Here is a 26,047-nt window from a genome sequence, read left to right on the forward strand (position 1 = left end):
TAACACACAGTCCCTTTATTTAATTTCTTTATAAATTTAGAGTACCCAATTCTTGTTTTTAACCACAAGGGGCAATTTAGCGTGGCCAATCTACCTACCCTGCACATCTTTTTGGGTGGCGGTGGTGAGACCCATGCAGACAGAGGATTAATGTGCAAACTCCACATGGACAGTGACTTGGCCGGGATCGAACCAGGGTCCTCAGTGCCGTGATGCAGCAGTGATAACCATTGTGCCGCCCTACAAAGTGCTTTTAAGCACACAGACTGGTTGTGGTCAGATACACTCCCCACTCTGAATCCAAGTGAATTTCTGGATTTCTCCTCAAAATCTCCCCAGATGATTGTATGAGTTGCCTCACGCCACTCACAAAAAAAACACGCTCTAAATTTTTATTTTACAACAATGCTTCCCATCAGCGGTTTGCATTATGAATCCAGTCCAATTTTAAATTACTCTTTCAAACAAAGCTTCTGCTCCACTTTTAACAATGAATCCAGCATCCAGGTTTTACAATTCACCCTTCAGGATTTTTTTCTCTATTCTATTGTACAAACTGTTCCAAAACACACATACTGCTTGTACTTCATTCTCTTCAGTGCCTTTGTATGTTTGTGTAATGTAATGTAATGTGAAAGGTAGAAACAATACTCCAAATGTCAAATGTAGAGCAACCAACTCATTTCGCTGACTAAAAGTCAATTGTAGCCATAAAATACTAGAACTTCCATTTATTTGGTTTCTTTAACAAGGTGAAATATCTCAAGCATCTGTCAGCTTTATCAGACAGAATGTGGCACCAAGCCACAACGTTGGAACACCTGACCGAAAATTTGGCCAGAGACATTTTTAACAAGCATGTTAAAGAGAACAGGGAAGGAGAGGCACTTAGAGAGGGAATTGCAGAGCTTTGGGCCTAGACAGCCGATGGCATAGCTGCTACCAGATGGGAAAAAGAAACTGAAGATTCTCAAGAGCCCAGAATTGGAAGACTGCAGAGTTTTCGGAGTTATAGGGCTGAAGGAGGTAACGGAAATGCAGAAAGTTGACGCCGTGGAGAGATTGCTGCACTGGGAGCCAATGTAGATCACCAAGCACAGGAGTGTACAGACTTGTTACTAGTTGGAACATGGTTGGTAGAACATTGGATAAGTGCCATTAATCTCCTTTTTTGTGTTTTGTTCACGTTTTGTGATTTGCTTTAAAATACAGTCATCCCTTTATTCCCAAAATAAGTTAAGAATTTTGTCACCCTCTATTTCATATTGATTAAATAGTGACAAAAAAGCCATTTAACAAGTGAGATTCATTTTTATTTTTACTTAAGAACGAAGCAAAGCAATGTAGACAAGTGAGAAAATGTTATTTCTGCATATGCGTGGCACTGTACAAATGCAACATATGTGATCAGCTTTATCATTTCAATATCGAGGATAAGCTGCCGATTAACAAAATACTATAGGCTTGGCTGAAGTAAAGAAATTGGTGGCATCTTTCCTCATTCACCAGGGAACACTAGGCCCAAAGAAAACAGGAGCTGTAAATTATATGAGTTGATCCAGCCCGTTGGCCTTAACAGCAAGGTAGACTAGATAGCATAACAATTTTCATCATTCTTACTTAATCTTCACACAAAATCAAATATATTCATCACTGTGATTTAAGTTATGAAGCCATACAGTCAAAGATGGCATAGCATTTGAATCATTGTACCACCACTGAAATGGTGAAAGCCTCACCAGGAACAATTGCCGAGAAGGAGCATGAATGGGGAATATCTCCTACACCATTAGCAAAGCATCCTGATCATCAGCTGGATACTCGAATGTGTAGGGACAAATAATTAGACAAATTCACTTGGACAATGGGATCTGGCTGTGAAATGAATGTGACCAGATGTAATCTAATCATGTAAGCCAGGCAATTGGAACCTGCTAGCCATGACCATATTTGGTCCACTGAGCAGCTTGCGAGAGGGCCATGTGAAAAGCCAGCTAGCTCTTTCTGAGTTTATAAATGTGTTTTTTCTGCAGACTCGTGCACATTATTTGTATAAGTTCGAACCTGATCTGTTTGTCCATCCATGTACGAGAGACCGAGATTTTTAAAGGGACTCAACCCAGCAGCTGCTATGCCTGGAAGAAGAGGAAAATTGACTGTCAAACGCAGAAGGACCACTGAGTCAAAACACCACCCTCCAGGATCCCTTTAATTTTAGTGGACTTTAAATACTTCATCTATTCTACCATTCTGCAATCTATTTGTGTGTGAATGTGGACGTCATGTGTGTGAAAGTTGGAACATTTATTATATTTTACAGAGACTGGGTTAAAAACAATGGGCTGGTTTCCGGTGGCGTTTGCGAGCGGGTTGGCCGCATCGAGAGGAGTTCCCGCCGGTGGCCACTATTTGCAGCGCTTTCGGGGATTTCCCCGATTCTTCGTTTCCCCGCCCCCCCCGATTATTGTCGGCCTTTGGGACCGTCCCGGACATCAAGCGGAGCCGGTTTGAAAACCGGTGAGGAACCCCGCGCGGGTGTCGGGCCCAGCGCGCGCGGAGGTCAGAGCAGCGGGGGCGGCGCCAAACGGAGGTTGAGGCGGCAGCCCGAAGTCAGGGCGCGATGTCCCACATCGGGTGGTTCCCGCCTAGAATGTTGTAAGAAGACTTAAGTCCGGTCCCAGGGGAATTCTGGAGGAATACAAAAAAGAAGAGAAAGCAGTTTTAAAGAAACTTGGTGAAAGTTTTTTTTCTTTCCTTTGGAAGGAAGAATTTTTTGTTTTTCTATATAACATTTTTTTTTAAATTGTAGAAGGAAAGAAGGATGGAAAAATAATAAGTCGCTTAAGATGCGAAAAGCAGTGTCAAAGAAGAGAGGAAACGAGGGCTCGCTGTTGAATGAGAGGACCAGCAAAAGCGCTGACAAGATGGCAGATGCCGGACTGCATGGTGGGACCGCACTACTTACGGTGGAGAAGATGACCGAGGTGATGGCGGTGGAGCTGGAAAAGCAATTTGCGAGGCACATGGAGGCTTTGAGAAAGGAGATGGCGGTCGCATTGAAGTCATTGGTGGAGGAGGCAATCACCCCGGTGAGGGTAGCTGTGGCAAAGACATCAGCCGAGGTGAGAGAGCAGGGCGAGAAGATGAAGGAAGTGGAGGAGGCCGTGTCACAGCACAGCGACCAGTTCACCTCAATGGGGGATGAGCAGCGGAGGGTGGTGGAGGTCACAGAGGACTCCGAGCAAAGCTTGGAGAACCGGTTGAGGCGGCACAATCTGGGAATTGTGAGCTTGCCCGAAGGGACAGAGAGCCCAAGGCCAACAGAGAACTTCGCTAAGAAGTTGGCGGAGTTGATGGGGGTGGGTGAGAACCCCTCCCGGTACGAGCGGGACCGAGCTCATCGGTCATTAAGGCCGAAGCCCAAAGTGAATGAGCCGCCAAGAGCAGTAATTATCTGCTTCCATAAGTACTGCATGAAGGAGAAGGTGTTAAGCTGGGCGAAGAAGAAGCGTGAGGTGCAGTGGGATGGTGCTGGAGTTCGGATCTGCCAGGACTTGACAGTGGAGTTGGCAAAAAAACAAGCGGCGTTCAGGTGAGTGAAGGCGGCACTGTACAAAAAGAGGGTGCGATTAGGTATGTATACCCGGTGAAGCTGAGGGTGACGTATGACGCCAAAGACTTTTATTTCGAGACAGCGGAGTCGGCTGAGGCATTCGTATGGGCAGAAGGCTTGGGACAGGCGTGAGGAATGGAGCTGGAAAAGAGATTGTGGGGGCTGGAAAATGTATAAATGCTATAACTTTCTTTTTACTGACGTGTATTGTAATTTACTTCTTTTCACATTGTTACAGCGTTCCAAGTTATTGGTTGGATTGATTGGCATTCTGTGTTGCAATGGTTATATCTTATTTTAGTGAATTGTATGGGTTGGATTGTTGTTTTTGTTTTTTCTTTCTCTGGGACTGGGTGGGAGGAGACGGTATACCTTGGCGGGGGGAGCCACCCGCGCTAGCTAACTATAGTCGGCTAGTGAACGGAGGTGAGGTGCGTGGAGGGCTGCGGACATTGGAGCCTGGTTAGCAGGTTTCGATGGGCCTATGTGGCGAGCGGGTGGGGGGGGGGGGGATTGTGCTGGGAGATGTTTTTTTGAGAGGAAATGCAGGGGGTGTGGTTTGGGAGGGGGGTGGGGAAGGGGTTTGATGTTAATAATGGATGGGGTGGGTAAGGCTCATGGGGCAGAGCCCGGTGGTATGATGATAGTGGATAGGAAGGGTGGGTGTGGGGGTGAGAGGCCTCCAGTTAGGATAGTCACGTGGAACGTGAGGGGTTTAGGAGGTCCGGTCAAGAGGTCAAGGTGCTTGCGCGTCTTAAAAGTGTGAAAGCCGATGTAGCAATGCTGCAGGAGATTCACTTGAGAGTGAAGGGCCAGGTGAGACTTAAAAAGGGCTCGGCTAGTCAGGTGTTTCACTCTGGATTTGACGGAATGTCTCGAGGGGTAGCGGTAATGGTCAGAAAAGAATACGCTTCCAGATGGAGAAGGTGGTGGCAGATCAGGGGGGTAGATATGTGATTGTGACAGGGGCGCTGGAGGGGAGGTTAGTGGCACTGTTAAGTGTACACGGTCCCAATTGGGACGATGTTGGATTCACAAAGAAGGTGTTTGGGGCCATCCCCAACTTGGACACACACGAACTGATAGTGGGGGGGACTGGAACTTGGTGCAGGAGCCAAGGTTGGACAGGTCACGGCCGCGCTCGTTGGTCCCATCGGGGGGGGAGGCAAAGGCGTTGGCTGGGCTGATGGTGGAAACGGGAGGGGTGGACCCTTGGAGGTTTCTGCACCCGAGGGAACGGGAGTACTCGTTTTTCTCAGTCCATAAGCTATACTCGCGGATCGACTTTTTCGGTGGTGGGAAAGGCTTTGCTGGCTGGGGTTAAGGGGTCGGAATACTCGGCAATTGCAATGTCAGATCATACTCCGCATTGGGTGGATATGGTACTGGAGAAGGGGGTAGCGCAGAGGCCGGGGTGGAAATTAGATGTGGGACTTTTGGGGGACCAAGGGTTCTGTGACAAAATTGAGGAATATGTAGGTTTCAACTGTACGGGTGAGGTGTCGAAGGCAGTTGTATAGGAGGCTCTAAAGGTGGTGGTGAGGTAATTTTGTTGAAGGCCAGGGTGGACAAAGAGGAGAGGTTGGAGCGGGAGAGGGTAATAGATGAGATGTTGGAGGTAGATAGGAGTTATGCAGAAGATGGGGACCCAGCGAAGCTAGAAAAGCGGAATGAACTACAGGCGAGATTTGACCGACTACCTACCAGGAAGGCAGTGCGCCAACTGAGACGAGCAAGGGGTGCAGTTTACGAACATGGAGATAAGGCGGGGCATATGTTAGCAGGTCAGCTCCGGAGGGAGGCAGTGGTAAGGAAAATTGTTCAGGTGAGGGATAGGGCAGGGAAGTTGGTGGTGGCTCCAGATGTGATTAACAAGTTGTTTGGGGGAGACCGGAGATGCAGGAATTTCTAGATGGGTTGGAGTACCCGAGGTTAGGGGTGGGGGACAGGGCTACATTAGAAGGAGCGATAGTGGAGCAGGAGATAAAGGATGCGATTGGGAGGATGCAGTCGGGGAAGGTGGCCGGGCCGGATGGGTTTCCGGTGGAATATTATAAAAAATTCAAGGATAAGCTGGCACCCCTGATGGTGGGGATGTTTGAGGAGGCGATAGGGAACGGGGTGTTGCCACAAACTTTGGGGCAGGCATCGATTTCCCTGTTGCTAAAAAAAGATAAGGGTCCGACGGAGTGTGGGTCGTATAGGCCCATATCACTTCTGAATGTGGACGCAAAAGTATTGGCGAAGGTACTGGCGGGTAGGCTGGAGGAGTGCCTCCCGAAGGTGATAGGTGAAGTTCAGATGGGGTTCGTGAGAGGGAGGCAGCTCTTTTCAAACGTTAGAAGGGTATTGAACATCGTTATGGCACCAGCGGAGGGGAAGGAAACAGAGGTGGTTGTGGCACTGGACGCTGAGAAGGCGTTTGACCGGGTAGAATGGGGGTACTTGATGGCAGTTCTGGAGAGGTTTGGGATTGGACCAAGATTTGTGAACTGGGTAAAGGTACTGTATAAGGAGCCGAGGGCGAGTGTCCGCACAAACTACATCAGCTCGAGATACTTTTTTCTCCACCATGGGACTAGGCAGGGATGTCCTATGTCCCCCCTGCTGTTTGCACTTGCGATTGAGCCGTTGGCCATCGCATTAAGAGGTTCGGGGGTATGGAAAGAAATAGTGCGGGGGTGGGGGGGGGGATAGAGCATAGGGTGTCCTGATATGCCGATGACTTGTTATGTGTGTCGGAACAGAGTGTGTCGATAGGGGGAATATTGGACCTGCTTCGGGTGTTTGGATGTTTCTCGGGGTACAAACTAAACCTAGACAAGAGTGAGTATTTTGTGGTGTCTCGGCCGGGGGTGGGGGGGGGGGGCTGCCATTCCGTAGGCAGGGACTCACTTTAGGTACCTGGGGGTGCAGGTTGTCCTGGAGTGGGAGGGGGCTCCACATTTCTAGTTTGGTGGGGAGAGTGGAAGCTGATCTGGCAAGGTGGGATGGTCTCCCTCTGTCACTGGCGGGTCTGGTACAGGCGGTTAAAATGAACGTGTTGCGGTTTCCGGGTGCGGCGATGACCAGCTAAGTCGCACGTTTCGGCAGCTCCCAGTGGAACGGACTTTTGGGCTCTTGATAGGAGCCCCAACGGCAATTTTAACGGCTGAAAACACCGTGCGGTAAACCAGAAGGGTGTTCCCCCTGGACACGGATGGAAAAAGGAGAGGAAAGTGGCCGGATTGCAGCGGATCCTTTGGAACAACGGCAAGGAAGGCAAGCAGAAACCAAGATGGCGTCGGAAGGTGGCAGTTTCATATGGGGCCCTGAACAACAAGAGTTTTTGAAACGCTGCGTGGAGGAGATAAAAAAGGAAATGAAGAAAGAGTTGTTGGCCCCGATATTACAGGCGATTGAAGGGCTGAAAGAGGAACAAAAGACCCAGGAGCAGGAGCTTCGGGTCGTGAAGGCGAAAGCAGCAGAGAATGAAAACGATATACAGGGCCTGGTGGTGAAGTCGGAGATACAGGAGGCACACCAGAAACGATCTGTGGAGAGGTTGGAGGCACTGGAAAACAACGCAAGGAGGAACAACTTGAGGATTCTTGGCCTTCCTGAAGGTGTGGAGGGGGCGGACGTCGGGGCATATGTGAGCACGATGCTGCACTCGTTAATGGGAGTGGAGGCCCCGACGGGTCCGTTGGAGGTGGAGGGAGCATACCGAGTTATGGTGCGAGGATCGAGAGCAGGAGAAGCTCCCAGAGCCATAGTGGTGAGATTTCTCCGTTTTAAGGATAGAGAAATGGTCCTTAGATGGGCGAAGAAAACTCGGTGTAGTAAATGGGAGAACGCGGTGATCCGCGTCTATCAAGATTGGAGTGCGGAGGTGGCGAGAAGGAGGGCGAGCTTTAATCGGGCCAAAGCGGTACTTCACAAAAAAAAGATAAAATTTGGAATGCTGCAACCGGCAAGACTGTGGGTCACATATCAAGGGAGGCACCACTACTTTGAGACGGCGGATGAAGCGTGGACTTTTATTGTAGAAGAAAAATTGGAATGATTGGACTACGAAAATGAACGTTTGGACAAAGTGGTGGGACGAGTGGGGGGGGCGAAGAGGGATTGTATGATTAATCCTGCGGTATGGTAACTTTTCTTTCTCCCACAGGTGGTGATGGGGGGAGGTGGGGAGGGAGAGGAGATGGGGCGTTGGCCATGGGAGGCGGGGCCGAGGGAGAGGTTCCCGCGCTATGATAATTATGGCGGGAATAGAGAAGCAGGAAGGAGGGGGCGCCGCACGGGGCGAGCCGTGATCACGGGGGGAAGCCGAGGTCAGCCAGAGTTTGCTGACTTCTGGGAGCAACATGGGGGGAGTAATTACGCTAGCGGGGGGTCTAGCGGGGGGGGGGGGGGGGGAGGGGGGAATTACTGGGTTGCTGCTGCTGGGGAAAGGGGGGAGTGGGTATGGGAAAGGATGGGCGGGGGGGGGCACCGTCTGGGAGAAATACAGCTGCGTGGGAACTGGGCGAGAAGCTGGAAAAAGAGGATGGCTAACCGGCAAGGGGGGTGGGGGGTGGGAAGCCCCCCAACTCGGCTGATCACGTGGAACGTGAGGGGGCTTAACGGGCCGATAAAGAGGGCACGAGTACTCGCACACCTTAAGAAACTTAAAGCAGATGTGGTCATGTTACAGGAAACGCACCTGAAACTGATAGATCAGGTTAGGTTGCGCAAAGGATGGGTAGGGCAGGTGTTCCATTCAGGGCTGGATGCGAAAAACAGGGGGGTGGCTATATTAGTGGGGAAGCGGGTAATGTTCGAGGCAAAGACTATAGTGGCGGATAACGGGGGCAGATACGTGATGGTGAGTGGCAAATTACAGGGAGAGATGGTGGTGTTGGTAAACGTGTATGCCCCGAATTGGGACGATGCCAATTTTATGAGGCGAATGCTAGGACGCATCCCAGACCTAGAGACCGGAAAGCTGATAATGGGGGGAGACTTCAACACGGTGTTGGAACCAAGGCTGGATAGGTCGAAGTCCAGGACTGGTAGGAGGCCGGCAGCAGCCAAGGTGCTTAAGGATTTTATGGAGCAGATGGGAGGGGTGGACCCGTGGAGATTCAGTAGACCTAGGAGTAAGGAGTTCTCGTTTTTCTCCTATGTCCATAAAGTCTATTCACGCATAGACTTTTTTGTGTTGGGTAGGGCATTGATCCCGAGGGTGAGGGGAACGGAATATACGGCTATAGCCATTTCGGATCATGCCCCACACTGGGTAGACTTGGAGATAGGGGAGGAAACAAGAGGGCGTCCACCCTGGAGAATGGACATGGGACTAATGGCGGATGAGGGGGTGTGCTTAAGGGTGAGGGGATGCATTGAAAAGTACTTGGAACTCAATGACAATGGGGAGGTTCAGGTGGGAGTGGTCTGGGAGGCGTTGAAGGCGGTGGTTAGGGGGGAGCTGATATCAATAAGGACACATAAAGGGAAGCAGGAGAGTAAGGAACGGGAGCGGTTGCTGCAAGAACTTTTGAGGGTGGACAGACAGTATGCGGAAGCACCGGAGGAGGGACTGTATAGGGAAAGACAAAGGCTGCATGTGGAATTTGACTTGCTGACTACAGGCACTGCAGAGGCACAATGGAGGAAGGCGCAGGGTGTACAGTATGAATATGGAGAGAAGGCGAGCAGATTGCTGGCACACCAATTGAGGAAAAGGGGAGCAGCGAGGGAAATAGGGGGGGGTGAGAGACGAAGATGGAGAGACGGAGCGGGGAGCGGAGAGAGTGAATGAAGTGTTCAAGACATTTTATAAAAAATTGTATGAAGCTCAACCCCCGGATGGGAGGGAGAGAATGATGGAGTTTTTGGATCGGCTGGAAATTCCCAAGGTGGAAGAGCAGGAAAGGATGGGATTGGGAGCACAGATCACGGTAGAAGAAGTGGTGAAAGGAATTAGGAACATGCAGACGGGAAAGGCCCCGGGACCGGACAGATTCCCAGTTGAATTTTACAGAAAATATTTGGACTTGCTCGCCCCGCTACTGACGAGGACCTTTAACGAGGCAAAGGAAAGGGGACAACTGCCCCCGACTATGTCAGAAGCAACGATATCGCTTCTTTTAAAGAAGGAAAAGGATCCGCTACAATGCGGGTCCTACAGACCAATCTCCCTCCTCAATGTAGATGCCAAGGTCCTGGCCGAGGTAATGGCAATGAGAATAGAGGAATGTGTCCCGGGGGTGGTTCATGAGGACCAAACTGGGTTTGTGAAGGGGAGACAGCTGAACACGAACATACGGAGGTTGTTAGGGGTAATGATGATGGCCCCACCAGAGGGTGAAACGGAGATAGTAGTGGCGATGGATGCCGAGAAAGCATTTGATAGAGTGGAGTGGGATTATCTGTGGGAGGTGTTGAGGAGATTTGGGTTCGGAGAGGGGTATGTTAGATGGGTGCAGCTGTTGTATAGGGCCCCAGTGGCGAGTGTGGTCACGAATGGACGGGGATCGGCATATTTTCGGCTCCATAGAGGGACAAGGCAGGGATGTCCTCTGTCCCCATTACTGTTTGCACTGGCGATTGAGCCCCTGGCGATAGCGCTGAGAGGTTCCAAGAGATGGAGGGGAATACTTAGGGGAGGAGAAGAACACCGGGTATCTTTATATGCGGATGATCTGCTACTATATGTGGCGGATCCAGCGGAGGGGATGCCAGAAATAATGTGGATACTTGGGGAGTTTGGGGATTTTTCAGGGTATAAATTGAACATGGGGAAGAGTGAGCTGTTTGTGGTGCATCCAGGGGAGCAGAGTAGAGAAATAGAAGACCTACCATTGAGGAAGGTAACAAGAGACTTTTGTTACCTAGGGATCCAGATAGCTAAGAATTGGGGCACATTGCACAGGCTAAATTTGACGCGGTTGGTGGAACAGATGGAGGAAGATTTCAAGAGATGGGATATGGTAGCATTGTCAATGGCAGGGAGGGTGCAGGCGGTTAAGATGGTGGTCCTCCCGAGATTCCTCTTTGTGTTTCAGTGTCTCCCGGTGGTGATCACGAAGGCTTTTTTCAAAAGGATAGAAAAGAGTATCATGGGTTTTGTTTGGGCCGGGAAGACTCCGAGAGTGAGGAAGGGATTCTTACAGCGTAGTAGGGATAGGGGGGGGCTGGCACTACCGAGCCTAAGTGAGTATTATTGGGCCGCTAATATTTCAATGGTGAGTAAGTGGATGGGAGAGGAGGAAGGAGCGGCGTGGAAGAGATTAGAGAGGGCGTCCTGTAGGGGGACCAGCCTGCAGGCTATGGTGACAGCCCCATTGCCGTTCTCACCAAGGAACTATACCACGAGTCCGGTGGTGGTAGCTACACTGAAGATTTGGGGACAGTGGAGACGACATAGGGGAAAGACCGGAGCACTGGGGGGGTCCCCGATAAGAAACAGCCATAGGTTTGCCCCGGGGGGAATGGATGGGGGATATGGAATGTGGCAAAGAGCAGGTATAGCGCAATTGAAAGATCTATTTGTGGATGGGAAGTTTGCGAGTCTGGGAGCGCTGACCGAGAAATATGGGTTGCCCCAAGGGAATGCATTCAGGTACATGCAATTGAGGGCTTTTGCGAGGCAACAGGTGAGGGAATTCCCGCAGCTCCCGACACAAGAGGTGCAGGACAGAGTCATCTCAAAGAAATGGGTGGGGGACGGTAAGGTGTCGGATATATATAGGGAAATGAGAGACGAAGGGGAGACTATGATGGACGAACTAAAAGGGAAATGGGAAGAAGAGCTAGGGGAGGAGATTGAGGAGGGGATGTGGGCAGATGCCCTAAACAGGGTAAACTCGTCGTCCTCGTGCGCCAGGCTAAGCCTGATTCAGTTTAAGGTATTACACAGGGCACATATGACTGGAACACGGCTCAGTAAATTTTTTGGGGTGGAGGATAGGTGTGCGAGGTGCTCGAGAAGCCCAGCGAATCATACCCATATGTTTTGGTCATGCCCGGCACTACAGGGGTTTTGGATGGGGGTGACAAAGGTGCTTTCGAAAGTAGTAGGAGTCCGGGTCGAACCAAGCTGGGGGTTGGCTATATTTGGGGTTGCACAAGAGCCGGGAGTGCAGGAGGCGAAAGAGGCCGATGTTTTGGCCTTTGCGTCCCTAGTAGCCCGGCGCAGAATATTGCTAATGTGGAAAGAAGCCAAGCCCCCGGGGGTGGAGACCTGGATAAATGATATGGCGGGGTTCATAAAGTTAGAGCGGATTAAGTTCGTCCTAAGGGGGTCGGCTCAAGGGTTTACTAGGCGGTGGCAACCGTTCGTCGAATATCTTGCGGAAAGATAGATAGGGGAGAACAAAGAAGGCAGCAGCAGCGGCCCAGGACTTGGGGGGGGGGGGGGGGGGAGGGGTGGGGGGGGGATGGGGGGGGGGGTGGCCTGAGACAAGGCAGTTGCCAATTAGGGCTAGTTTTTATTTTTTGTTATTTAATATTTATTTATTTGTTGTTGTTGTTTTTGTTTAAATTAAAAAAGGTCATTATTATCTGTATTGTTACAATGTTGTGTAAAGGATGCACAATGTACTGTGTTGGTTGACCAAAAATTTTCAATAAAATATTATTTTAAAAAAAAATGAACGTGTTGCCGCGATTTCTGTTTATTTTCCAACACCTGCCGATTTTCCTGCCAAAGGCTTTTTTCAGAGAGATTGAGGGAAGGATTACTTTGTTCATCTGGGGAGGGAAGGTGGCCAGAGTGAGAAAGGTGCTGCTACAGAGGGGAAGGCAGGCAGGGGGTTTGGGTCTTCCGAACCGGATGTATTATTACTGGGCGGCGAATGTGGAGAAGGTGCGGAGCTGGGTCAGAGGGGATTCCCAGTTGGTCAGAATGGAGAAGAGTTTGTGCAGGGGGTCGGGATTGAAAGCACGAGCAACAGCGCCGCTCCCGATAGCCCCCTGGAAATACTCAGGGTAATAATAGCTTCATTGAGAATTTGGAGGCAGTTTCGCCATCACTTTGGGTTGGGGCAGGGTCAAGGAAAATGCCGATTCGGGGGAGCCACAGATTTGAGCCAGGGAGGTGGCATGGAAATTTTCGGAAATGGGAGAAGAAGGTGATTAAGACACTAAAAGATTTGTTTCTTGGGGGTCGGTTTGCAGGACTGAAGGCGCTGGAAGTGAAGTATGGTCTGGAGCAGTGGGAAATGTTTAGATACATGCAGGTTCCAGATTTTGCGAGAAAGGAGATACAGAGCTTCCCGGTGGAGCCGGCCTCCACATTGCTGGAGGAGGTGCTGACGACTGGGGCCTGGAGAAGAGGTTAGTGTGAGCGGTTTACAGAGCTATTTTGGAAGAGGAGGGTTGGAAATGGGTGCGGAGGCAGATGTCGTAGCCTTTGCCTCGTTGATCGCCCGAAGGCGGATCCTGATAGGTTGGAGAGCAACCTCTCCACCCTGTGCCCTGGCGTGGCGGGGGTACCTGTTGGAATTCTTGACTCTTGAGAAGGTTAAGTTTGAACTGAGGGGACGGATGGAGGGGTTCTACAATTCATGGGCATTATTCATTATGCACGTTCAAGAACTGGATAGCATCGAACGTTAGTTGGGGCGTGTGGGTGGGAGGGTTGGGGGGAGGGGGGCGGTCTGTGTTAATGGCGACTATGGGTGATTCCTAATTCCTTTTTGTCATTTGTTTGTGTGAACATGCAGGCTAATGTTTGGGGTTTGATGGGAGGATGGGATCGTTGTTATTCATATGGGGATTGACATATTTGTTACTGATTATTGTTTATTGGTGGGTGTAAATTTGGGAGAAAATGTGAAAAAGGAGGAGAATAAAAAATATTTTTTTAAAAAACAAAACAATGGGCTGCAGCTTCTTTGGAGCCAATTAGCGGAGGGCTGCCACTCCATAGTGACTTACCTGTGCGTGAAGTCCAAAACACCTGTCTCGGGCCAGTGTGGGGTTGAGCCCAGTCAGGTCAGGTGTCAGTTTGTGGGGAGGCGGGGGGTGCTTGGTTCTTTGAGGGATCAGGGTGGCGGCAATGTGGGCAGTCGGGAGGTGGACCATGCAGGGCTCAGTCTGGATGTTGAAAATAGTTACTCTGAAGTTAGTGTTTTTTTTCCTTCTACCTTTTTCAGAGTAACCATGAGTGTAAAACTGGCAGAACCATCCAAAGTTAGCGATTTAAATTGCTTTGTCAGATGTTTTCAGTGCAATGGTCCAGGAGGAGTTGGCTGTTCTGGACAATTGACAGCTAAACCCTTACATGGGAACTTCGAAGAGGGATTCCACAGCACGTTTTTCGGGTACCTCGCAAATCTTATGCTGGGGATCCAGGAAGCTATGGGCCCCAAATACTATTCTTCTTTCTTTTCAAAAATTGCAGAAAATCTGTCTTTTTGTGTCCTTTACGGTTGCAGCACATAACTAGTTAAACACTCACTGAATTGACAAGCATATCCGTTTTAAATAAACTTGTTGCCAGGCACACGAGGAGTAGGAACGATTTTTCCTTGAGGAGTCGGGAGCGAGACATCTTCATGGACTGCTGCAGTCATTCTAGCACAGGTGCAGCCACAGTGCTATTAAGAAGGGAGTTCCAAAGATGTCCAAGGGTGGCACAGTGGTTAGAACTGCTGCCTCACAGTGCCAGGGACCCAAGTTCGACTTTGTTTTTTGGTGACTTTGTGGAGTTTGCACTTTCTCCCTGTGTCTGCGTGGGCTTCCTTTGGATTCTCCAGTTTCCTTCTACAGTCCAAAAATGTACAGGTTAGGCGGATTGGCTATCCTAAATTATCTTCGTATCCAAACATGGGATCTACCCCAGAATTCTGAAGGAGGCTAGAGAGGAAATTGCTGAGGCCTTGACAGAAATCTTTGGATCCTCACTGTCTTCAGGTGATGTCCCGGAGGACTGGAGAATAGCCAATGTTGTTCCTCTGTTTAACAAGGGTAGCAAGGATAATGCAGGGAACTACAGGCCAGTGAGTCTTGCGTCAGTGGTAGGGAAATTACTGGAGAGAATTCTTCGAGACAGGATCTACTCCCATTTGGAAGCAAATGGACGTATTAGTGAGAGGCAGCATGGTTTTGTGAAGGGGAGGTCGTGTCTCACTAACTTGATAGAGTTTTTCAAAGAGGTCACAAAGATGATTGATGCAGGTAGGGCAGTGGATGTTGTCTATATGGACTTCAGTAAGGTCTTTGACAAGGTCCCTCATGGTAGACTAGTACAAAAGGTGAAATCACACGGGATCAGGGGTGAGCTGGTAAGGTGGATACAGAACTGGCTAGGTCATAGAAGGCAGAGAGTAGCAATGGAAGGGTGCTTTTCTAATTGGAGGGCTGTGACTAGTGGTGTTCCGCAGCAATCAATGCTGGGACCTTTGCTGTTTGTAGTATATATAAATGATTTGGAGGAAAATGTAACTGGTCTGATTAGTAAGTTTGAAGACGACACAAAGGTTGGTGGAATTGCGGATAGCGATGAGGACTGTCAGAGGATACAGCAGGATTTAGATTGTTTGGAGACTTGGGCGGAGAGATGGCAGATGGAGTTTAATCCGGACAAATGTGAGGTAATGCATTTTCGAAGGTCAAATGCAGGTAGGGAATATACAGTGAATGGTAGAACCCCCAAGAGTATTGAAAGTCAGAGAGATCTTGGTGTACAGGTCCACAGGTCACTGAAAGGGGCAACTCAGGTGGAGAAGGTAGTCAAGAAGGCATACGGCATGCTTGCCTTCATTGGCCGGGGCATTGGCAAGTCATGTTGCAGCTGTATAGAACCTTAGGCCACACTTGGAGTATAGTGTTCAATTCTGGTCGCCACACTACCAGAAGGATGTGGAGGCTTTAGAGAGGGTGCAGAAAAGATTTACCAGAATGTTGCCTGGTATGGAGGGCATTAGCTATGAGGAGCGGTTGAATAAACTCGGTTTGTTCTCACTGGAACGACGGAGGTTGAGGGGCGACCTGATAGAGGTCTACAAAATTATGAGGGGCATAGACAGAGTGGATAGTCAGAGGCTTTTCCCCAGGGTAGAGGGGTCAATTACTAGGGGGCATAGGTTTAAGGTGCGAGGGGCAAGATTTAGAGTAGATGTACGAGGCAAGTTTTTTTACACAGAGGGTAGTGGGTGCCTGGAACTCGCTACCGGAGGAGGTGGTGGAAGCAGGGACGATAGTGACATTTAAGGGGCATCTTGACAAATACATGAATAGGATGGGAATAGAGGGATACAGACCCAGGAAGCATAGAAGATTGTAGTTTAGTCGGGCAGCATGGTCGGCACGGGCCTGGAGGGCCGAAGGGCCTGTTCCTGTGCTGTACTTTTCTTTGTTCTTTGTATGTGCAGGTTATGGGGATAGGGTGGGGGACTAGGCCTGGGTAGGGTGCTCTTTCGGAGTGTCGGAGCAGATTCAATGGGTCGAATATCATCCTGCACTATAGGGTTTCTCTGGATTTTGATCCAGTGACAGTGAAGGAATGATGATGTAGTTCCAAGTCAGGCAAGTGGCTTGGAGGGGAACCTGCGTAGGAACACCATGCATCAGTTGCCCTTGTCCTTCTAAATGGTCGCGGGTTTGGAAGGTGCTGTTGAAGGAGGCTTGATGAGTGTTCTTTACAGCTTTGTCATACCTTGTTGGCTAAGAGCATCTGTGTGCATTTAATTGGTCGGTTTTTGAGCGGATTCTTAAAAATTCACATTTTCAGTAGATTAGGACGGGGAATAATATTCTGACTCAATTGCCCTGCATAAATGAGTGAAGTGTTGAGTGGCAATATTCTATGTGCAAAGAAATCAGACTGTATATTGTTAGTGCTTGTTCCTATGCAAGCAAGCAAACGCAGAACCAGCAGCATAGCCAATGTTTGACTTTGAGCCATTTACTTCCCTGAGCTTTCCAAATTTGCATATGTTTTGTCTCCTGAGATAAGATCTGTTTGTTGCCTGAGATGCAAATGTACCAACTCCTGACTTGAGAGACTTGACAGTATGCCACAGTGAAAGTTGCGTTGTCAGTTCAGTTTAAATCAGAAATGTTATGTTTAGCATTAATTTGCAGGTAAAACCATCTCAAAGCGGTCTGCAGTCTTACAAAAGAGATTGCCGCCTTTTGGACCACATCATGAATAATTCCAAATGAAAATTCCAATATTATAATAATGCTCATGTTATAGTAGTTAAAAACATTGTGCCGCTGAATTTGATTGAATCACTGTTTCAATGATACTGGGAGGCATTTGTACTCAATGCGGCTGATCATTCTCTGCCCCATTTTCTCTCTGGTCTGGGCCTCTGCCTAGTGAGCATGCTGTTGCTGCTAAGAGATCTTTATAACAGAACTGATATGGAACAATGCAGGAGTGCCCAAATCCTATCCTATGTTTAGCACCCCTATTGAACCAAGAATGATATCATGACGAGGTATAAGAAGCACGCCTGTGGCAGCATCAGCTGGTAGTGATGGAAGGGTTTGAGTTTGGAGACGCTTTTGAAAAAAGATGATTGCTGAAATTATAGGTGAGCTTGCAGAAGGGAGATTTTCTTTTGCTAAGCACTTTGATAGAGCAAATAAAGTAATGTTGTAAAGGCTGGATAATATCTTTCAGGACAGGTGTTTTGCCGTGAATTTAGAATGACGATTAGCTGCAATTTATGGAAGAGCAGGAGGTTGGGGGTTTACAATAGTGCTGAACTGTGTCCTGCTGGAAGTCGCTGGCAATTATGTTGTGGGCTGGAATTATGAATGGGGCCAATTCCAGCAGAAACCTGCAGAAAAGATAAACCAGCCAAGTGGCAGACGGTCCCGGTTGATTGAGACAGGAGACGGTGAAGGAAAACACAGACAGGGGAGAACTGATCTACCTGTATCACAAGGAACTTAACCAACATTAAAAAAAATACTTGGGCCTCTTCTGGTCCAAATTAAAGTTATAAAACTTACCTCCAGCTTCAAAAATAAATTAAGGAATAAAAACTTTGGTTTATGATTTATTAGCTTAACCTTTACCTCTATCCTCTACTCTCTTCAAAAGCATTATCAATTGTTGTTTGAATCCATTTATGCTGTTTACTTTAGTGTTGTTGCCTGTTTGACTTCATGGGCAGAACGGTAGCATAAGTGGCTAGCACTGTGGCTTCATAGACCCCGCTGGGTCAGTCTGTATGGAGTCTGCACGTTCTCCCCGTGTCTGCGTGGGTTTCCTCCGGGTGCTCCGGTTTCCTCCCACAGTCCAAAGATGTGCAGGTTAGGTGGATTGGCCATGATAAATTGTCCATAGTGACCAAAAAAATGTATGGGGGGTTTATTGGGTTACGGGGATAGGGTGGAAGTGAGGGCTTAAGTGGGTCGGTACAGACTCGATGGGTCAAATGTAAACCTGTGATTGCCACAGATCAGAGCCCACACCAAGATACCTTCCAACCTCGTATGCCCCATACCCTCAGGACCGCCACCTCCACTGGGCTCGTGGAGTACCTGGCCAGCGAGAATGGCAGAGGTGCCGTCAACAGTGCTTCTAAACCCGTTCCCTTACAAGAGGCCGCCTCCATCCGCCCCCACACCAACCCCTCCCCCTGTACCCACTTCCTAACCATAGCTATGTTAGATGCCCAATAATATTTCATTATATTTGGCAAGGCCAACCCCCCCCCCCCAACCCCGCTCCAAAAACACCTTTTTAATCCGTGGGGTTTTCCCACACACACAAACTCCGAAATAAAAGCGTTAACCTTCTTAAAAAATGATTTTGGGACGAAGATCGGGACGTTCTGAAAGACAAATAAGAGCCTCGGCAGCACCGTCATTTTCACTGTCTGCACCTGCCCCGCCAGCGTTAGTGGCAGCCCATCCCACCTCTTAAAATCTCCCTTCATCTGCTCCACCAACCGAGCCAGGTTCAGCTTTTGCAACTGCACCTATCCCCGCGCCACCTGGATGCTCAAGAACCTGAAGGTCCCCCCCCCCACCACCTTGAACGGCAATTCTCTCAACACCCTCTCCTGACCCCAGCCTCGATCGGGAATATCTCACACTTCCTCATATTTAGCTGGTAGCCAGAAAACCGGCCAAACTCCTCCAGGATACTCATGATTCCCCCAATACCCTCCGATGGGTCTGTGATATACAGCAACTGGTCATCTGCATACAGCAAGACCCTGTGCTCAAACCCCTTCCCGCCCCCCTGTCCCGAGCTTACTCGATTCGTCCGCATGCTCGCTAACTTGTACAGCAACAGGACCCAGTCCACAAACGCCTGCCCGAACCCAAACCGTCCTAACGTTTCCCACAGATACTCCTGCTCCAGTCAATCAAAAGCCTTCTCCACATCCATTGCCACTGCCACTGCCACCTCCACGTCCTGTCCCTCCGGAGACATCATTATCACGTTCAATAGTCTCCTAACATTCTCTGAAAATTGCCTCCTCTTTACACGCCCCTGTCTGATCTTCCTCTTTCACCCAGCACACAGTCCTCGATATGCTTGGCCAGGATATTCGCCAGCAACTTAGTGTCCACATTTAATAGCGGTATCGGGCAGTAGGACCCACACTGCTCCAGATCTTTATCTTTCTTCATTATTAGGGATATAGCCGCATGCAATAATGTAGGGGGGGAGCACCCCCTTTTCTCTCACCTCATTATGTGTCCTCACCAGCAGGGGCCCCAGATCCCTACCAAACTTCTTATAAAATTCCACAGGGAACCCATCTGGGCTCGGGGCCTTCCCTGCCTTCATTGCCCCCATACTGTCCATCGCCTATCCCCATCAATGTCGCCAGCATTTTGGCCACATATGTGTCAGGGTCCGCTCCCTCGATGTCTCCAGGCGTCCCCACGATTCATAAATTCTGTCTTCTGGAGTGATTCTCCAGGTCCTCCACCTTCTCCTTTAACTGCTTCTGAGTCTCGCGCACTAAACCTATTGATGCCTTATTTTACCTGCCAACAAGGCAAGCTGCTCCTCTTGCTTCCCCACCGTCTCTTCCACTTTCTGAATAGCTTGACCCTGGGACTTCAGCCTCTGTTCCACAGGGTCAATTCCTGCTTTTAATGGTTCCACAGCCTTGGCTAGGTCCTCCTGGGCTGCCCTCCACTGCCGACTGAACTTCTCGTTCAAGATGTCCACCAGTTGCTCCGTCGACCACTGGATGGTCAGGACATGCCCTTTACCCTCCTCCATCTTGACCTGTCGCGCACCAGGATTCCCTTGCTCCAACTGCTCCCTTCTTTTTGCCCCACTTCTGGTCCATGGATCCATCCACCAGCCACCCCAGCGGTATTTAGCTTTCTACAGATACTCCTGCACCAAAACAAGCAGGGAAAAGGTCTGAAAAAACTGCCTTGAGCGGGTGCTGCCTAATGTGCGATCATTCACTCCATGGCCGCCATCGGAAGTCTCCAGCATCCTTTTCTCATGCAGTATAAATTGTTGCTCCCTTTGAAATTTGGTGTTCTTGCAACTCTCCTGACGAGTGCAAGACAAGAAGCATTAACAGTATGCCTCATTTTACAGCAATACTCAAGTTGTTTTCAATTCAGTTGTGGAGTTAATAGGTGCACATGCGAAAACATTACTTGGAATGGCAAAGTATCATTTGATGGACAGTTTTATGCAGTTGACTGGTGACAAATTAAAGTCTTTGCCATTTGCTTTGCTATTAAAATGTGACATTCTGCATTTTGATTTACTAATTTCTGACATTGAAATGGGAATTGCAATCCACCTGTTGAAAGTCAATGTTGGGATTGCCGAGAGATACATGAAGACCAGAGATTTATACTTCAGACCAAACTACGCCACCCCTAATAATTTCTGTGTGCCCCAAGGGTAGTTTTCACATTTTTGTTTCATCACTGCTAGGTGTTGGACCTCTCTTTATTGAAGGACTGACACTTACAGTGAAGTCTGTAAGGAAATGCTTTTGCACCTCGCGGGACTCCATGTTTTGCTGAAAGGGAAATGGAAGCTATGCGGGAATTAATGAGGATCATTAATAATAGATTATCTGAACTTACACAACTTTGACATATTTATGTTTCAAGTAAAAATAGAAAAATACCACAGCAGTACTGCAAATCCAGTAGAACATTGGTAAAATATCACTTCAACTGTGCCTTACTAAATTAATTATTTTCATGCTGTGATTAGTGATAACATTTTATCATTAAAATTGCAAAGCAGTGACAGCAGCAATGTGGAAATATCCTATTAACTCACTCTGGGGTGAAAGGGTTAGTAAACGTTCACAAGAGGCAAAATAATTTTTGGTCCCCTGCTGTCATATTGAGTTATTCTTCCAATTACAGCTGTGTTTACTTCATTTGCAAGGTTTATGTGTACAAATAATCTATACTTTGCATATTTTGTTGGAAAATAATTGTGCACTAAATGTTTTGTAGAATAGATAGCATTCACCACTGAAGTTTCATGTTTGCTTCTGGCATGTTCTGATTTTATTTCAATTGTCTCTCTAATTTCTCTGTCCACAGAATCTTTTGGATTATGTTTATACACCAAATTCCCTTTCCCCCTTCTAAAGTGTGGGAGGATCCTCATCTCCAGTTTCCCACACTTCCGTTACAATAGGATTGTTGCAAGGTGCAATTCTATACTCTGTATCCCCCTCTTGAAGTGGCTTGCTTTCTCTTATTGAAATCCTTGGCTTGAAGTGTTCCTATTTACAGTTCGGAACATTTTAATCAAACTAATGTGAAGTTGACATTGGGAAAGGATCCCTGTAATCTGCACTTGCAGATTTCCCATCTCCTTATCGATTGATTGAGAAATGTCTTTCTTAGCAGAGTATCTAATGAGCCTTTGTTACGTATAGTAATACTTAGCAGGAGTTCCATTAGCTCCGGATCAGATTTCAAAGAGGCCAGCTACATTAAAATCAATGGTTTCCAGTGATTGTACTCTGCTGGGTTCCTGCTTAATATCACCGTAGCACATTGATTCTTTTCAGCATGAATGAAATATCTTTCTCCATCCTACAGAGGAGCATTCAACTAGAGCTGCATTTCTATTAAAATATAGAAGCTGTTTCATGAAAATAAATTCCTAAATAGGAACAAATCATTCAGCCAAATGATTTTATTTTGACTGTTGTTTTTGGAAACACACATGTTGCTCCGAATGAATGTAACAGATTAGCTTCTTTGCCTTGACAGCTCTGACACTGGTAACACTAGTGACACTGCTGTGCCCTAAACATGGGGTCAATGATACCTCCGCCAGCATATAATCCTCTCACTGCTTTCACTGCTGCTCAGAATTCACCTTGAAATAATGGTAGTATGGGTCCCATAGCACTGGCGGCAGTAGCACATTCCCAAACCACTAGTTGGGAACGCTTTCCTCTCTGAGTCAGGAGGGTGTGGGTTGGAGTCCCACTCCAGAGACGTGAGCACAAATGCCTTGGCTGCCAGTGCTGTGCTGTATTGAAGGTACTATGTTCCATATGAAGCGTGAATCCGAGTCTCTCTCGGTTTGCTCTCACATGTGGATGTAAAGGATCCCATTTACACAATTTTGAAGAAGGATAAGGGAGTTATCCCTGACCCTGGCCCATATTTATCTCATAAACAACATCACTAAAGCACATTATCTGCTTATCATCACATGTGGGATTTTGCGATGTGCAAATTGGCTGCAACATGTCTTACCTCACAACAGTGACTACACTTCCAAAGTACTTTGTTCGTGATAACATGCTTTGTGGTGTCCTGAGGTGGTGGAAGGCCAGCTGTGCCCAACTGAGCAATGAGTGCAAATGTCAGTCAGTGACCTTCCGTGGAAATGATTCTGTAATGTCAGCACAACATACGAAAGAAAACAGTCAAACTATGAGCAAACAAGAATGAGCCTATTCACCATAAGGATGTTTACACTGAACCAATAGATTGTGTGCACAAATTACCATATCCTTCTAATTTAATTGGTTCACTCAAAATCATCGATGTGTAAAACACAGAAAGAGGTCATTTGGCCAAGTGTGTCTGTGCCAACTCTGTGCAGAACAATTCAAAACTAATTCTATTGCCTTGTGCTCTCCTCATATTTCTGTATTTTCCACTGTTTCAAACAAACATCTAATTTTCTCTGTAAAATATAGTAGTCTCCTCAACCATTGCCTGTGGAAAGGTATTGCATGTGACAAAACGTCCTTTGTAACAACATGTCTCCTAATGTTTCATCTCATTCTTTTAACAACAATTTTAAATTGATGACTCCTTCATTAATTCCACACTGAAGGAAAAACTATCTAAAACAGTTCTTAATTTAAAAACTATTTCTTAAATTCCCTTTTAGCTTTCTCTGCCCCAGTGCAGAGTCCAAATGTCTTAAATTTCCATGCAAAACTGTGGTTTTCCATTCTATGCATCATCCGTGTGAATCCAACTCTGGATTCTCTTGGTTGTAACATTCTTTTATATTGGGGTTTCTAGAACAATCACAATACTTCAACTTCAGCTAAGCCAATGTTTTGTACAACTGTATCATTCTTTATGTTATATTTATAACATCATTCATAGAATCATGGAATCCCTACAGTCCAGAATGAGGCCTTTCGACCAATCGCGTCTGCACCGACCATCCGAAAGAGCACCCTACCCAGATCCTACTCTCCAATCCACCCCGCCCTATCCCTATAACTTAGCCTGCTCATCAAGGGGCGATTTAGCACGGCCAATCCACTTAACCTGCACATCTTTAAACTGGAGCATCTGGAGGAAACCCACGCAGGCACGGGGAGAACGTACAAACTCCACACAGATAGTCACCCAAGGCTTGAATTGAACGTGTCCCTGACACTGTGAGGCAGCCGTGCTAATGTTTCCCTAATATTTGTATTTGTATTTGCAGAAAATTAGCTATTTGATCAACTTGTTTTTTTTAATCATAGGATTACACAGGATTATCTACACGATAAGGCAGAAGAACAAGCCATTCAGCCCAACCAGTCCATGCTGTTATTTGAGCCTCCTCACATCTTTTCTCATCTAAATGAGTTACCGCAAACCCTCTGTTCCCCTCTGCTTCATATGCTTGTCTAGCTTCCCCTTAAATGCATTTATATTATTCACACTCTTTTTCTTTCCATTGGGTATGCTTCATGCATAATATTTCTCAAACCTTCATTATGATGCAATCAATGCTCTCAGATTTGGTAGGCAGTTGTTTTTAAAGCTTTATGTAGGGCACTGTGGTTCAATAGATACCACTGACAAGCTGCTGGCACAGCTATTGTGATATCATTTTAGCAGAAAAAACCTTCGAACAGAAGTTACTGTAGACGCAGTATTGTCCGAGTTATCCTTTGAGTTTGGCATGGATGAACTGTCATTGTAGGAGAAAAATGTGCAGCAGTTCACCTTTAATGTCAACACTCTCCTGAAGGAGGGGTTTATTTACTTAAGGATCCTGTAGCTTCTATGTTCACTACTTTATGAAGGTGAGTTCCAAAACAGCGAGGGAGCAAACATAAAGCAGATTTTCTGTTAATGTTGCTACTGGTGTCATGGAGACTGTATACACCCATGTACAGGCCTCTGTCATTGTCAAATGTGGTTGATTGGGCCATCATTTGGAAAGAGCAGTAATGATAGGCTTTATCTATATCAGACACAGCATATGTGCCATTCTCAGGCACGTCAAGGGAGACTCAGACCACTCATATGGCAGGAAAGAGGTTTCACAAGTCAGCATTGGCTCAAGGAGGCTGCCTGTACTAGACTCCATTTTAGCCAGGTCCCTCAAAGGAGACTAGGTACACTCTGTTGTTAGATGTAGTTTCTGCTGTTACAAGGATGCGACTTGATCCTGTACCTGGGAATTAAAGTTTAGGGTCATCATGACAGGACATGACAACAACTTACACCGCCACCAATGGTTCTACCATTCATTACGCATTTCAACTTAGTCCCAAGTTGATGAGTAAGACAGGCGTAAACAAAGCTTATCGGGAGATCAAAGGAAAGCATGCGGAAATGGCATAAAGCATATGAACAACACAATACTAACCAAATAATTAAATATCTTTCTATGTCTTCTTTATAGGAATAATGATTTTTGTATAGGCCAGTGGAAAGATTTTAAGAGCTGGGAGTGTGTAGATTTAATGGCCAAATTTCATTGTCAATAGTGTTCATTGCTGAGCTCAAATAAAGCTACTGATCTCTGAGCTGTGGAGTTTATCTGTTCAACATCAGTATGAATCTAACGTCAAATCAAAATAATCTCCAGGCATCCAGCAACACTCCTTGATGTCACCCAACTGGGTAAGCAGCCAATTACATTGAAACATTCTCACAGGCAGAAAACCAGGAAGTAAAATGCAATGAAGTTTTCATTTTTAAATTATTTTGCTCTCTGTAAAATGTTATTATTGGGTCATACAAATGGATATGGATTATGGTAGAAGCCAAAACATAAAACTCATGTGCTTAACTTGCTCAATAACTTCAAGTTCTATTGTTAAATCTGGAAAGGTGGCGGGAGCTCAGATATCTTCAAATCATGCTTCATCCTGTGTTAATGCAGTTTGCTCAGTCTTTTCCAACTTCTTACATGGGAAATTGTAGTCTGTGATCTGTGCTTCACTGTCCATGAATGTACTTTACAGGCCCTCAGATCAGATGCAGCTTCCAAGTCCTGGCAACCCTGTCTTTAAAGCCCAGGTGGCAATGCCATATTGGCCTAAATTTCTTATATGCTTGTTTGTCCTTTTTGAATTGTGTGTTCATGGGACGTTTGGAAAGGGCAATTCTCATTGTTAATAATGCTTCATTGTTGGATCAATTTTAAGTCAGAATATGAGTGTGTCAGTATGCCAATATGTCAGCAAGTCCAGGCTGTGACAATTAAATTTTTATGCTAATTGCCTTATTAAAGACTGGTAATGGTTATTGGCTGAACCTCCAAAGAGTATAAACGGACACAGTTGGAACAGTTGTTGTGGGGATTTTATATGGAGTTTGTATCTCTGCTGACTTTGATGCACAATAAACTTGCTGAAGGTAAAAGACAAACTGTTGTGTTATTCCGCCACCATATATTAACAGTTAACATTATCAGAGTGTCTTGGTGCTTGCAGTTTGAGTCACATGGAAGCTATAGGAACATGGATTTAAACTTCATGTGCCCACTGCCCCCAACCCCACCCACACACCTCAAAATTCCACAATACATACATATGCAGCTATAATGATAAACATTTGGACATTCCTGCACCATATTAATGATCTGTTCTGTCTTTGCTTTCAAATATGGGAGCATGGACATCGCATTTGAGTTACTTTTAAGTTTAAATATTATTAAAACCAATAAGCCAATGAATGTTTGGGAGACATTATTTTGATTTGTCATAAATTTTGGGAGGGCGGAATTGAGTATTTCTTGATGGGACAAGGGGAGGTTGTTCAGGTCAAATGTCT

At 47.0% G+C, this 26,047-nt stretch overlaps 1 protein-coding gene across 1 annotated transcript; it reads left to right on the plus strand.

The window, feature by feature from the left end:
• Positions 1-2,906: 2,906 nt before the first annotated feature.
• LOC140387681 (uncharacterized) lies at positions 2,907-25,636 on the plus strand. The gene is made up of 2 exons (XM_072470873.1): positions 2,907-3,592; positions 23,518-25,636. Exons 1-2 carry the CDS (start codon positions 2,925-2,927, stop codon positions 23,666-23,668), a joined length of 819 nt encoding a protein of 272 aa, XP_072326974.1. The 5' UTR covers positions 2,907-2,924; the 3' UTR covers positions 23,669-25,636.
• Positions 25,637-26,047: the final 411 nt, after the last annotated feature.

The sequence above is a fragment of the Scyliorhinus torazame genome, chromosome 13 (genome assembly GCF_047496885.1).
Source record: "Scyliorhinus torazame isolate Kashiwa2021f chromosome 13, sScyTor2.1, whole genome shotgun sequence".
Lineage (NCBI taxonomy): Eukaryota > Metazoa > Chordata > Chondrichthyes > Carcharhiniformes > Scyliorhinidae > Scyliorhinus > Scyliorhinus torazame.